Source organism: Notothenia rossii (assembly GCF_949606895.1).
Source record: "Notothenia rossii genome assembly, chromosome: 2".
Lineage (NCBI taxonomy): Eukaryota > Metazoa > Chordata > Actinopteri > Perciformes > Nototheniidae > Notothenia > Notothenia rossii.
The window spans coordinates 11,694,706-11,709,591 of record NC_136904.1 but is presented as its reverse complement, the minus strand read 5'-3'; the positions used below and the strand labels follow the sequence as shown (position 1 = coordinate 11,709,591).

Below are 14,886 nucleotides of genomic sequence, written 5' to 3'. Positions count from 1 at the left end.
GGGGTGAAGGTTTGTGTTAGTAATTTAACATGCAAGAATCATATACTCATCAGTCCATAGCAGAGAAATGCTATTTTAAGTTAAAGGTGAGCTAGTCCCTGTGGATATGCCCCCTTCTCAATTATTCTAAATGTTATATTAATTTACCATTTGATCAAATATTAATTACCAGAAATAAATGTTCTTGTCCATAAAACATCAGTTTAAAAAAATAGATTACCTTATATGATTTTCTTACATATATATGAAATAATAACTTAGGAGTCTATTTAAGCATGGTATAGTTTATAATCTATTAATCGAGAAGATATTGGGTGGCTGAGGGTGTCATTACATTTGAAAAAGGTATGCATTCCTCCACTTAAGGTGAAGTTATCATTGGAAAAAATAAAAGCTAATTCTTTTGATGTAGAATCTATAAATTGAAATGTTAGAGCAGAACAGAATGGTTGTATTGTAGCCTGAGTTTTGTGCAGCCTTTAATTTTACCAGGTGGAAGCATTGTCAATGTGAATACTAGACGAGGCCCCTGACATTAGGCCTATTTTTTTTTTAAAGAGTAGGGGCTTTTAACAGCTCGCCAACATACAGGCATCCTCTGCATGAGTCAAAGTCAAAGTCTTTTATTTATTTAATCTTAAATACCCCATTGTGTGTGTGTGTGTGTGTGTGTGTGTGTGTGTGTGTGTGTGTGTGTGTCACTGGGCTGGCCCTCGGCATAGGCAGTATAGGCAGATGCTAAGGGTGCATCAACCCATAGGGGGTGCCAAAAATAGAAAAAAAAAAATTAGAAATTAAAAAAAGATATGTTTTTAAATTTCATAACACAATTTCCCGATTTTCGATCAAAAAAAGTACATCTTATTATCTTATACTAACAGAACTACGCCTATATTGGGTACAGCGCCCATAAACTTTGGCACACACACACGCACCCCCCACCCCAAATCAAGTTGAACCGCCCCAGTAAAAACCAGAGGTTTATGTGAAATTATTCTTTTTTTGAAATAATGGTTTTAGTGTGCAATTATAGGTTTTAATTTTGTATTTTTATTTATTTATGCACCTCTGTCGTGAACTAGTTTAGAGTGTAATGATCAACCCTAACCCTAAAGGTTCTAAAGATAGAACCATTATAGGTTTTAATTTTGTATTTCTGTTAATTTAAAATAAATCAAACTCCCAAAAAACGTACACAGCTTCTGTGTGCTTTTATTAACATTGGAATTTACTGTGTAAGCGGCTGCGGGGGGGGGGGGAGCTTTAGAGAGCTCTCTCCTGAAAGACTGAGCGGCTCTGATAACCTCAGTGAGGTGAGGTGAGGTAACCGTAACAACCGTGCACGCACGAGTCATAGTAAATGTAAGTGCTAAAATCTTGCCTAGGGCAGCAAATTGGTCAGGGTGGGTGTGTGTGTGTTTTAAATCCGGCTCAAGTAGAACCTTTAGGGTTAGGGTTGATCATTACACTCTGAACTAGTTCACGACAGAGGTGCATAAATAATTGATCACAGGTGGACAGTGGTATGCGAGAATAGAACCAGGTGTGTTTCATCATTAAGAATTATTTAAAAACTGACTACCGCAACTTGGTATAGTCTTGACCTGCAGTTTCAGTGTTGGGGGAGGGGTACGCTATGCATTGATTCTCGGGTCGAACATTAATACCTACGGGGATGAAGAAAAAAAGGCACAAGGCAGGTGTCCAGTTTGGAAAGAAAAGGAAAGAAGTAGAAGAGAAAACGCTCAAAAGATAAAAGGTATATGCACCTGCAACATCTCAATTATTTAGTAGGGCCATATTAAGCATGTTATTAAATTATGCCAGTAACCTTAACTCCATTGCTGCTTGTTAGCTGCCTGTTTCGTCGTCAGTTCAGCAACTAACATTGGAATAATTTCAAGCCGTCTTACTTCAGAACGATAATGTGTAGCCCTGCAATAAAAACGTTATAAACAACCACTATAACCGTTATTGATTTAGTCACCTTCATTTAGCAAACACTTCAAAAAAGGTAATTGTGTCCTTTGTGTAATTTTTGATTGATGACTTTGCATCAAAGAAGGCAAGGAAGGTCAGACTGTAGAGGGCAGTTTGGGAGTTGAACTTAGAGATGCCTAATTCTGTAAATAAGTAATTTAACCCATGTTCTGGGAGATGGGAGGTGCACCGGCACCCAGGGCACCATATCAGCTACTGCCACTGACAGTCATCGCTGCGCTTTTAGACCATCTCTTTAAAGAGATGGCGGTGGTGTGAGTAAAAGCTTTAGGCCCAGGCTGTGCGTTTCTCCCTGCACAAGACATGTTCCGTGCCACAAGGTGACAGAGGTTGCCAAACCAATTCTGAAGAACTCTTCTGTAGTTCAAGGTTTTAAATAGTTCGGAGTGTATAATAATCAACATTCTTCATCAGTGAGACTAAACAAATATGGACCATGAATCTAACTAGAGCTGTCGTCCATAGAAAATAATGTGCGCCAGGGAACCTTCGTTCCAGAAAGAAGGGGCCTCTAGATGTCCCTGAACAATAAATTACTCATGTCAGCTTGTGCTCGGTCATAGACTCGTTAATGCGCCCAAGCTGCCCCTCGTTAAGAGAGATAGCAGCAATACCCAAGGCCGTAGACCTATGCCATGGGAAAAGAGACTGTGAAAGGAGAAAACGATTAACTTTGTCAAAAACAATTACATAAATACTTGTTTTTCCATATCTGAGACAATTCTACGTGCCCTTTTTATTATTGTAGTGTAAATAGGGCTATAGCTACAGTATATATATATATATATATATATATATATATATATATATATATATATATATATATATATATATATATATATATATATATATATATATATATATATATATATATATATATATATATATATATATATATATAGCAGTGTTAGGCCACACTGTGAAGGCTATTGCTCCATTACATTGCATTTAGCTGACGCTTTTATCCAAAGCGACTTACAATAAGATAAGCCAGTCCTTTATTAGTATATAAGTGCTTTGTTAATAATTCTATCGCTCGAAGTGGAGTCTAAAGAGATGAGTTTTCAGTCTGCGCCGGAAGATGTGTAAGCTTTCTGCTGTCCTGATTTCAATGGGGAGCTCATTCCACCATTTTGGAGCCAGGATAGCAAACCCACGTGTTTTTGCTGATGGGAACTTGGGTCCCCCTCGCAGTGCGGGTGCAGCGAGCCGTTTGGCTGATGCAGAGCGGAGTGCACGTGCTGGGGTGTACGGTTTAACCATGTCCTGGATGTAGGAAGGGCCAGATCCATTCAGCATGGTACGCAAGTACCAGTGTCTTGAAGTGGATTCTAGCAGTTACCGGAAGCCAGTGAAGGGAGCGGAGGAGCGGCGTGGTGTGGGAGAATTTAGGAAGGTTGAAGACCAGACGAGCCGCTGCATTCTGGATGAGCTGCAGAGGTCGGATGGCACATGCAGGTAGACCAGCCAGGAGGGAGTTGCAGTAGTCTAGGCGTGAGATGACGAGAGCCTGGACCAGAACCTGCGTGGCTTTCTGGGTCAGCTGGGGACGTATCCTCCTGATGTTGTAAAGAGTGTATCTGCAGCAGCGGGTTGTAGCAGCGATGTTTGCAGTGAAGGACAGTTTGTTATCTAGGATCACACCCAGATTCCTTGGAGTCTGAGTCGGGAAAAAATAGGAGGTGCCGATGTTGATTGTTAGGTCAAGAGTGGGACAATCTTTTCCCGGAAGGAAAAGCAGTTCAGTTTTGTCAAGGTTGAGCTTGAGGTGGTGAGCAGACATCCACTGAGAGATGTCTGCTAGGCAAGCAGCGATGCGTGCGACGACCTGGGTCTCTGAGCGGGGAAAGGACAGAATTAAATTGGGTTTCGTCAGCGTAGCAGTGGTATGAAAATCCATGCGGGCTAATGACAGATCAGAGCAAGTTTGTGTACAAGGAGAAGAGGAGGGGACCGAGAACAGAGCCCTGAGGGAGCCCTGTAGTTAATTGACAAGGGTTGGACTCGGACCCTCTCCAAGTTACCCTGTAGGTGCGGTCTTTGAGGTATGAGGTGAGGAGGGAAAGTGGAGAGCCTGAAACTCCAAGTTCTTAGAGAGTGCGAAGGAGGATCTGATGATTCACCGTGTCGAATGCAGCAGACAGGTCCAAAAGGATGATGACAGAGGAGAGGGAGGCTGCTTTAGCCGTGTGCAGTTCCTCAGTGACAGCAAGGAGGGCAGTTTCTGTTGAGTGACCTGCCTTGAAACCAGACTGGTGCGGATCCAGAAGGTTGTTCTGATGGAGATAAAAGGAGAGTTGTTTAAAGACAGCGCGTTCAAGTGTTTTAGACAGGAACGGGAGGAGAGAGACAGGCCTGTAGTTTATAACATCAGACGGATTGAGAGTGGGTTTCTTAAGGAGAGGGTTTACTCTTGCCTCCTTGAGACTGTTTGGAAAGTGGCTAGAAGTTAGAGAAGTGTTGATGAAATGGGTGAGAAACGGTAGAATATCAGGAGCGATAGTCTGAAGGAGGTTTGAGGGGATAGGGTCCAGAGGACAGGTGGTAGGACGGGCAGAGGTAACGAGGGTAAGAACCTCACTTGGAGAGAGAGGGGAGAAGGAGGTCAGTGTGTGGGTGAAGGGAGGGTCTGGTGACCCAGCGGTGAGTAAAGGTGAGTCAGAAAAAGAAGAGCGAATATCAACCTTTTTTTCAAAGTGGTTAACAAAGTCGATTGACAGAAGGGAGGAGGGGGGAGGGGCTTTGGGGGGGTCCAAGAGGGTGGAGAAGATGGAAAATAGTTTTTGGGGATTGGAATAGGAAGATTGGATCTTATCTTGAAAGAAAGTGCTTTTTGCCTGAGAGATGGAAGCAGAGAAAGAGGAGAGGAGAGCCTGATAGGTTAGGAGGTCGTCATGGTGTTTGGATTTCCACCATTTCCGCTCTGCTGCCTGAAGGATGGTTCTATTAGCACGCAGTGCGTCATTTAGCCAGGGAGCAGGAGGGGACTGACGAGCCTGCCGAGATGTGAGAGGACAGAGAGTCCAGAGAGGATGAGAGTAGAGAGGAGAGTTTCTGCAGCCGAGTTTGGAGGCAGGAGTTGGAACGAGTCGGAGGAAGGGAGGGCTGAGAGCACCGATGAGGCAAAGGTAGAGGGGGAGAGGGAACGGAGGTTACGGCGGACAGGTGCAGAATGAGAAGAGATTAGTTTGTTATGTTTGGAAAGGGGTAGGGAGATTGAAATGAAGAAGTGATCGGATGTGTGGAGCGGGTTTACAGAGACGTTAGAAGTAGTGCAGTTCCTTGAGAATATGAGATCAAGGACATTGCCAGCTTTATGAGTTGTTGGGGATGGAGACAGTGAGAACGCAAAGGTGGTTAACAGAGATGTTAGTTTGTCTATCTTCCCTGTCTGGAGGTTGAAGTCTCAGAGAAGTGCAGCTGGAGGGCCAGTTTCAGGGATGTGTGAGAGGAGATGATCTAATTCCTCCAAGAAGTCCCCCAAGGCGCCTGGTAGACGGTAGAGAACAACAATGGTTCATTGTATAGGATGGGTTACTGTGACGGCATGCATTTCAAAGGTGGAAGGACTGAAGTTAGGTAGCTTGAAGAGGGAAAAGCTCCAGTTGGGAGAGAGCAGGAAACCAGTGCCACCTCCTCTGCCAGAGGGTCTGGGTGTGTGGGAGAAGGAATATGCTGTGGAGAGAGCTGCTGGGGTGGATGTGTTGGATGGAGTAATCCAGGTCTCCGTGAGAGCAAGGAAATCCAGAGACTGCAGGGAAGCGTAGCCAGAGATGAAGTCAGCCTTAGGAACAGCTGACTGGCAGTTCCACAGGCCCCCTGCAACTAGCTGTTGGATCTCAGTGGAACATGTGGGATAGACGAGAGCAGGCCGGTTATATCGATTAGGAGATACACGGGGCCAGTGATAATTGCGAGAAGACACATAAACAGGAATGGAGAAAATACACATGATTATAGCAATAGGGGCTAGAAAACCAAAGAAAATAAAACACCAGAGATACTTAGCTCAATCGGAGTAGGATTTGCCTCCTCTTTGCCTCCCTCGTGACTCCCGCAGGACTCTAATGTCTTTGTCAGTCTCTTTCTGTCTGACAGACGCTCCAGGAAAGTTACCTAAAGAGGACATCTGATTGCTGATTTTTCACAGCTGTGGGGCCACGCCCCTTTAATTAGTTAACTCTCTGCAGCTGGTGGCCCTCAAAGGAAATCTAGACTGCCTCCCCCCTGAGTTATTGTATTTTCAGTGGCACAGTGGTTTTACAATTACATTAAAGCCTAAGTTATTAAGTTATGAGTTTAACCCTTAATACAGTTACACCTACTCAATAATGCTCTTAGTATTCTACAAATGTTTAAATCAAAGTTAACCCTAGCAAATGCACCTGCCTATTATTGCCTTAACAAGTTAGATGCCGCCTATCACAGCGCACTGAGATTTGTCACAAATTGTAAAGCACTTACTCATCACTGTACCCTGTATGCCAAGGCAGGTTTGCCATCACTTACTGTACGGAGGGTCAGTCATTGGTACACGTTTATTTATAAAGCTGTGTTTGGTAAACTCCCGTATTATATCTGCTCTCTGATAACACAGAGAGTTGCAAGCAGCTATTGTCTGAGATCGCATGATGTAGTCTTGTTAGATGTGCCAAGAGCAAGGACTGTCTTAGGTAAGACAGCTTTTATGTGCGCAGCTCCACTTGCTTGGAACAATCTTCAGCAAGAATTGAAACTGAGCAATCTCATTCCTCTGCATGTTTTTAAAGCTAGGCTAAATGAAATGCTCGTTGATACTATGGGCAGTCACTTGTAAATGTCTATAACTATGTAAATGCATCCTGTAAATATAATGAATGATGTCCTTTATTGTTTTATGTTTCATGTGGAACCTATATGCTGCAGGTCTCCCTTGAAAAAGAGATCTATGATCTCAAGGGACCAATCGGATTAAATAAAGGTTTGAAATGAAAATGAGTTGTCCCAAGTTTCTGCCTGACAGATACTGTAGCGGTTTTGAGATTTAAAACCACAATTTCAATCAGATCAACTACAGAGCATGTATACAGAGTACACACACTGAAACAGAGAAGTCTCCATTGTGCTATGCCCTAAGACAGGCATTGTAGTAAAAATGTAGCATGGGGGGCTCATTTACTCGCTCATTTGACAGCTATAAACGCCAATGTGAGAATTTACTAAGGGAATTAAGAAAATAGTTAACCGTTTTTATTTATTAAACACTCTTATCATTCCAAACTATTGCCAAGCCTGGAAAACAGTTTTTCTAAATAATTTATTTTCCAGGAATTGCACCACTGTTGTAACCCCAGTATATGAATATTAACAGATATAGGCACAACAGGTGCCATAACAAAAAGAGACAGTTATAATAATCCATATTGGATGGTAACCAGATTTCATATTTAATAATATTCATATTCAGTTGTCATAAAATACTTCACATATTTTTTCCAAGACCATGAACAACAGGAAATAAAGACTTAATTTATCTCGATGAATGCTGTTTCACATTCTGAGGATTACAAATAAAGATTTCCAAACTAAACCTAGCCCCTCACAAAAATATTTTTAAAGCTTGCTGTCTTTTTTCAAATGTAAACACTCTATCCACGTTTCTACAAAATGTTCAAACAAATGGTACAAAAAAGCCAGTTGGGTTTGACAAAAACTAACTGAATTCTGTTTTGAAAGGCATGACTGAGGTTTCCTGGACGTAGTTTATCCTTCCTGGGTCCTGAAGTGTGGGGACCTCACTCCCGATGGACCAGCACGAAGAGACCCAGCAAGAAGAGGACAGCATACTGCGGGAGGAGAGCAACACATTTAACAAACCAGACGATCAAGCTGAACATCACTAAGCTTAAAAACAATATCTTGTAAACTGACTCTAGTGCTATAGGGTCAACCAACTTACTTTGAATTTGGGGTAATCATTCATGAGAATGGTGACAATTCCGATGTATGGCACAAACCTGGAGAAGATACAAATGTTAACCATAAGGAGATGTTATAGATGCATCATATTGCATATTTAAAAAAACAGTATTTACAAAGTGCTTTACATAAAAGACGTTTTACTGGTATAACTACAGCAGTAAACAAAGATCCAATTAAGAACAGATCAGGACTTTACAAAACCTTGAAGTGCATAGTCCACAGACCACTGAAGCCTGAAAAACATTTATTTAAAAAAAAAAAAAAAGCTTAAACTTTTGTTTATTTTGTTTGTTTTTATTATGCCTCCTGTAGCACCGTGGGATTGCTGTGAGCAATGAAAGGTGCTTTATGAATCGAATTTATTATTTATTATTATTATTATAGGGAGTGATTCACATTACAACCAGTGTATTAAATTGTGTTTCATAAAGGGCTTTAGAAGGCGAACCTAGTTGTGCAAGCCTACTATCCTCAGGCAGTTAAGTTTGTAACTGATAACATTTTCTGCTGTGTATATAAATAAATATCAATAACTTATCATTTGGTAGCATATTGGATACAATTAGATATTGGGAAGCAGACATGATTTGGGCGCAAGCAGTCCAATTAGAAATGAAGGCAAAACATTTCAAGACAACTCAAATGATCAGAAGACGCCTTCTTGAGAAACGCCTTCAGGTATTATTTCATAAGCCTGATCGCCATTATTGGAGCTGACCGCTATCCTTAAGCTAAATTGTTGCTTATTTCACACAATCGAGTGGATTTAAAGCCACTGTTACAAACGTGGCACTAATAGAAAGTATTCTTTTAACTTTTAGTTAGGAAAAAAAGACTGATGTATAGATCTTACAGTGCTTTGGCAGGTTCAACCGTTTACACTCACATGAGATATTTATGGCTTTCTGAAGCAAAAGGGTGACAAAGAGGTGCCAGCAATAAACATCTCTCTTGATGTATTTCTGAGAAACTCCCCTACAGGTGCAGCAGTGTCTGATGCTGTGCTTTTGTCCAGTTTTTCTAATTTCACAACTCACGTACAAATATTTTGATGAAAACAAGGTGTGGCTCATTGATGTGATCAAGCTAAAGAGAGATGTATGGTTGATGCACTGATTGAGGCTTCAGTGTGTCTCTGGTCAAACACTGCAGCTAAAGCTAAGTTGGATCCTGAGAATGTCTCTGTCTCTGCGTCTCTGCCTCTGCGGTGTGGAAGCTGAAGCAGGAACGGTTAATCCCTGCTGCATATTAACTTCTGAAAATAACATGAAGACTCTTGAAACACTTGTTTTTTTTTTACATTAGGGGGCCGACACAGATTCAGAACAAGATATTCTGAGTAGCAGAGCAAGAGGTTTTTTTCTTATCAAGCTCCACTTTTGTGGAATCAGCTTCCGTTTGTGTTCGAGCGCCAGACACCTTATCCGTTTTTAAGACGCTTAAGACCTTCCTTTTTGATAAAGCTTATAGTGAGGGCTGATTAGATTCAGCCCCTAGTTTTGCTGCTATAGACTTAGACTGTCGGGGGACACCTTACTTCTTCCTTCTCTCTGTCTGTACCTGTGTACTCTCATGTTCCGAATAACCCAGCTTCCCCCAAATTTCTTTTTGGTGTCTATCTACGTCGGGATCCTGAGTCGTGGCTGAACCGCTCTCTGCGGTCCTGCCTTACTCTCATCATACTACTTCCCTGATGGCTCCCACAGGTTTGTTGACATCCTCGTGGATTCATCTTCTTATTACAGACACATGCATTTCCAAACATTTGGTCTACCTATGCTGTAAATGTATTATCTCTTCGATTTACACACGCCATCTATTGCACGTCTGTCCTTCCTGGGAGAGGGATCCCTCCTCTGTTGCTCTCCCTGAGGTTTCTCCCATGTTTCCCTTTAAACTGTGGGTTTTCTCTGGAAGTTTCTCCTTGTACGATGTGAGGGTCTAAGGACAGAGGGTGTCGTATTGTCATACTGATATTCTGTACAAACTGTGAAGTCCACTGAGACAAATGTGATATTTGTGATATTGGGCTATATAAATAAACATTGATTGATTGATTGATTGATTGATTGATTGAAGAGGTGAAACATTGTATACGCTAAATATTTGATAATGAATTTCAGCCATTGAAATGAATAATATGGATTGAAGTCTTATTGCAAAGCTGAGCACACGAGCGCCGCTTTGTGGCATTGAAGAAAAAACAATAAAGACAATTAAATCTGGATTTGCAATTATTTCTCAAACACTCGACTAATATTTCATGTGACAGCCCTATGCTTGAATAAACATCTGCTCATAGAACCATTTGAGTGTTTAATGCCCTTCCTATCTGTCGGAGCAAGGCACATAATTGACCTGCGTATCACTTAGTCTCCGATAGTAACCGTGTGTGGAGGTGCAATTCATATTTCCTGAGCACCTGCTTGTTATCACTTTTGTTTGTAGGGAGGTGAGTAGGAAGCTCTTTTGTTCCGATTTACCGCAACATCTTGTGAGGTAAAGGTGATTTGCTGTTGGAATGATAAACAACCAGAGCGTAGTTATGGAGTTGTGCTCTTTGTTTGGATGAAGACTCAGCGGTTAATTACCCGTCTATGATAGTCATGACAACACTATCCCTCGCATACATCTGGACAGGCGCTGATGAAGAGAATGAGTTGCCTAAATCCTACCTTGTTCAATATAAATTGACTGGAAAATATAACAGAAAATCATAATCCCTCAATCTTATATACAGGACAAATGTGAAATTGCTACTTTGCATATGACCTTCTTCCCAGTTTGTCTCCAAACTAAGACAAACGGGGCTCAATTCCATTAGTGTCGCTTTTTATGCCAGAAAACCTTGGCAACACATAATAATAATAATAATAATAATGCATTACATTTCTTATTAGAACGCTTTTACAGGTGCTCAAAGCGCTTTACACATTACACATATCAGACATGTAAGAGTCATTACTGTGGACATTACCCACAGGAGCAAATGCGGGTAAAGTGTCTTGCCCAAGGACACAACGGCCTGACGCAGTGGCGGCCGAGGCGGGATTCGAACTGGAGTTCACCACTGCGCCAAAACCGCCCTGATAATGTATCGTGTAAATAACCACTATTGAATGTAATAAACATTTCTCTGCATTTGTTATAAAACATATTTCATCTGTGGACTCAGAGCCTGAAAGGTGACGTAATTTGTGTTATTAAGCTATCAAGGTATCTGGATTAATCATGGATCATTTCATATCACTTACCCCCTGGCTCGTCCCACCACGTCTTTTTTCTCCAGCCAGTGTTGGCCCTGCTTGTACAGTCCTCTGTCATCCACTGCATTGTTGTCCCCTTTGGTCAAGAACTTAATGTCTCCAGTTTCCCTGAGGACAAAATTATTTTATACCACAATGTACATCAAGGCCTGATTTTCAACACAACTGTCTCTGGGTGATTCATGATGAGTGGGAAATATCAAAGTGGCCTCTCTGAGAATTGCTTTTCTCAGGTTTGCTATACAGCAGGGGTGTCCAAACTACGGCCCGGGGGCAAAATGCGGCTCGCGGACCCTTTTGAATCGGCCCTTAGCAAATAAAAAAAGTATAATGTAATGCGGCCCACAAATGAAACTTGTGCTCCTTCTTCTAAATATTGTACTTCTTACATTTAAATATATAACTATATTACACAGTTGTATTCATGTGTTAATAAGACCACTTTTCAAATAAATTCAACATACGTTAGAAACATTTCTAACATATCTTAGTTGATAAAAAAAAATCCCAATGGCCTATTTATATAACAAGCGTGAAATACACCCTTCCTATTTCTCCTCATAATAATCACTCAGGCTTCTGTTTTAAGGGACAAGCATCATTTACCTACATTTAATTGATTTTGCTAACTTATAACTGACAGCCCTGGTATACAGGCATGGGACTCAGTGATACTGAAAGTAATGCTTAATCACGGTCAGTAACATTAATACAATGTGTTTTCCTACTTTTCATGGATCTTGAGCACTCTGTGTACTATGGGGATCTCTCTGCCTTCTATCCTGAAGACGACAATCTCTCCGACTCTGATGGGGTCCTCTACCCTGTTGGTGAGAAACAGCAGGTCTCCTCTGTGGAAAGCTGGCTCCATACTCCCACTGAAATGAATGGTGGACACATATTATTAAAATGAGTTACTAACATTTAGATTGTTTCCATTGGTGCCAAATGTCATATGGGATGCCTATCCCGACCTTTGTGTAACAAACATTATCCACAACTTGTGGCAGCAAGTCATGTCTTTTTAGAGTTGAAAAATATCTAAATGGTCGATGTGTGGAATTGTTGGAAAATTGGAAAACAATAAACAGACGAAGCCCAATATCAACTGTGCAAAACAACCAAGGGGTATCAACAATAACTCTCCAACTGGACTTGCATTGATTATGATGTGACAAAACTAAAAGCCTTTTCTAGTCAAAGGAAAGACTTCAGTGAATAATCCTCTGGAAGATTAAATAATGAATACAGGAATAACAAAAAACACAATCATTTGGACATCAGTATTCAGTCGTATTTATAACAGTTTGATCGAAATACAACAGTTATAAAACTGCTTGGTACTACTCACAACACAACTGTCGCTTGCAACAGACATGCATGAGAGGACACATTTTCACAAAGCTTCACATAATTAAAAAGCAATACAATTTAGGCTGTGTTGCAGAAGGATCCTATTTTCATACATTTGTTGACAAACATTTCTGTATTAAGTATTTATTAATGCAACTTCTAGTGACCAGGGGATATTATGTTTTGTGAAACAGTTACAAGGCAGATAACAAACAGAAGTATTGTTGAATATCTTCAGCCATTTTGACTCTTTTACACCACAGAACAACAGGAAGTCGTGTAATAGCCCTGAAGAGGCGTTTTGCATTGTGTCCTTTATACTATTACAGTTGAAGTTCAAACGACTACAGTCACTGCGTACAGGGTTGCAAGTCCAAATAAAGGCAAACAAATAAATGTAACCCTGCAACCCAAATCTGACCAATACACTGCTTTCATCAATCATAAATATTGTGTTTTACATTAGATTGCCTCAAGGCCCTATGATATCCTCCACAGTAGGCATTTCTACATGTAAAATTGCTGATCACCACATCCACGGAACTTTTGTTTATTCAACTTTGTTACACCTATGATGTTCCCGGTCAAATATGACTGACATAGGAAAAGACTGGGCAACCCTAGATTATGTTCATCCAGATAGTACACACTCGCAAATTGACAAAATGTTAATTTTGGAATCCATTTTCATTGTCTGTTATCGTATGTTTACTGCAGTTATTCATGTTAACCAGTATTCTAACTGAGATAATGTTTAAAGCTTAAAAGGGTGTTAAATCAAATGTGGTGATGCTTTTTTGTTAATGTAAGAGCAGTTAAAACACAGTCAAATTTTACCGGGAACACCAAAGTAACGGGGGAAAAACGACAGGAAGGTTAAATACCAACACATGTGACTTACCTGAGAACAACAACAATCGGACTCTCGCTGCCGGTGACGACCATCAATCCCTTCCAGATCATCAGCGCAGAGGAAACTATCATACCAAAGTTCAGCACCTGGTAATAGAGCTGCAAACACAAATAATATTAAAATTGCATTTCTTATTACAGCCTCTCAAAACACACGTCTGCGTGTAGAGGTTAACTCCTGATTGTTCCCACCATATGTTTGAGATAACATTACATTCAGTAGTGAAGTACTAGTAAGCAAATCCATAAGTGGAAGAAGTACTCATATCTTGTACTTGTACTATTGTAGGAATACTGTGTTACTAGTTAAAGTCCTGCAATCAAAATGTAAATGTACAGAAGTCTTAGCATCAAAACATACATAAAGTACCAACATTGAAAGTACTCTTTATGCAGATTGGACGATATTTTAATAATATTATGTGTCCTTATTATAATTATTTATGTATTTATGTGCTTATCAAAGCTGGTAAAGGTGCAGCTAATTGTAATTCATGTGTATACTGCAGGGTAGCTTTTGTATTTACTCCAGGTTTTGATGAGTCTTATTCAAGTGTTTAATATAATTCTTCAAAATCAGAAAATCAACTAATTTATATTAAATAAATGTTGTGAAGTAAAGGTACAATATTTACCTCTGAATTGTAGTGGGGTAGAAGTACATAGTAGCAGAACATTGAAATACAAAGTAAAATGTCCTCAAATTGTACTAAAGTACAGTACAGAGTAACTGTACTTAGTTTCTTTACACCACTGCATATGTTTGAGATAATATTATATTCAGTGGTGAAATACTAGTTAGCAAATCTGACTTTAGCTAACGGTGCCATGACAATAGTGTTAAAATGAGGAACAACATGGCTAGCGACACTGAAGTCAAGAGTATGGTTTAAACAAGGTTACAAGGTGTATTTCAAACTACGGAATAAGGGGTTATTTTTGAGAGATGATTAAGCATGAAACAGTTCTCTTGAAATGTTGCTAACAAGTGACAGACAGCTACAGTGTTAAAAAGCGTTTGGTGGCTAGTTATCGTTAGCTTTGTATTTCTACCATACAAAGAGACGGTGGTCACATCAGAACAAATGTCCGGGTACATACCTGCCGCTTATTCATGCGACGAACATCGTCGAGAAAGTCTAAAGACAACATCGTGGCAAATACTACTATGTAGAAAAAGCACCTAAATCACATCAAAACGTTTTAAAGTAACGAGCATATGGATGCACGGGCAAGCGCTGAAAACTTGCATCCGAATCTTCCGGGTGCGCGTAACCGGAAGTCCCGCCCACCACTGAGCGCTTTGTTGAGGTGTCAGTTTAGGATACGAGAGAGAGCATGGCACACACTGAAAGGAAACGTGTCGCTGCAGAGTCTGTTTCAGTTTTCACAG

At 40.6% G+C, this 14,886-nt stretch overlaps 1 protein-coding gene across 1 annotated transcript; it reads right to left on the bottom strand.

Annotated features, from left to right (window-relative positions):
- Positions 1-7,403: 7,403 nt before the first annotated feature.
- Positions 7,404-14,795, bottom strand: sec11a (SEC11 homolog A, signal peptidase complex subunit). Its single transcript, XM_079666544.1, has 6 exons — positions 14,595-14,795; positions 13,483-13,592; positions 11,957-12,106; positions 11,217-11,336; positions 7,940-7,997; positions 7,404-7,826 (listed from the first exon to the last, which is right to left on the bottom strand). Exons 1-6 carry the CDS (start codon positions 14,643-14,645, stop codon positions 7,776-7,778), a joined length of 540 nt encoding a protein of 179 aa, XP_079522670.1. The 5' UTR covers positions 14,646-14,795; the 3' UTR covers positions 7,404-7,775.
- Between the last annotated feature and the right edge of the window lie 91 nt (positions 14,796-14,886).

Excerpts from the sequence above, each read along its gene's own strand:
- sec11a (XM_079666544.1), bottom strand. The coding sequence starts at position 14,645 with ATGTTGTCTTTAGACTTTCTCGACGATGTTCGTCGCATGAATAAGCGG. Across the intron at positions 12,107-13,482 it reads CCGATTGTTGTTGTTCTCAG|TGGGAGTATGGAGCCAGCTT; the intron begins GTAAGTCACATG and ends CATTCATTTCAG. Across the intron at positions 7,827-7,939 it reads ATGATTACCCCAAATTCAAA|TATGCTGTCCTCTTCTTGCT; the intron begins GTAAGTTGGTTG and ends CTCCTCCCGCAG.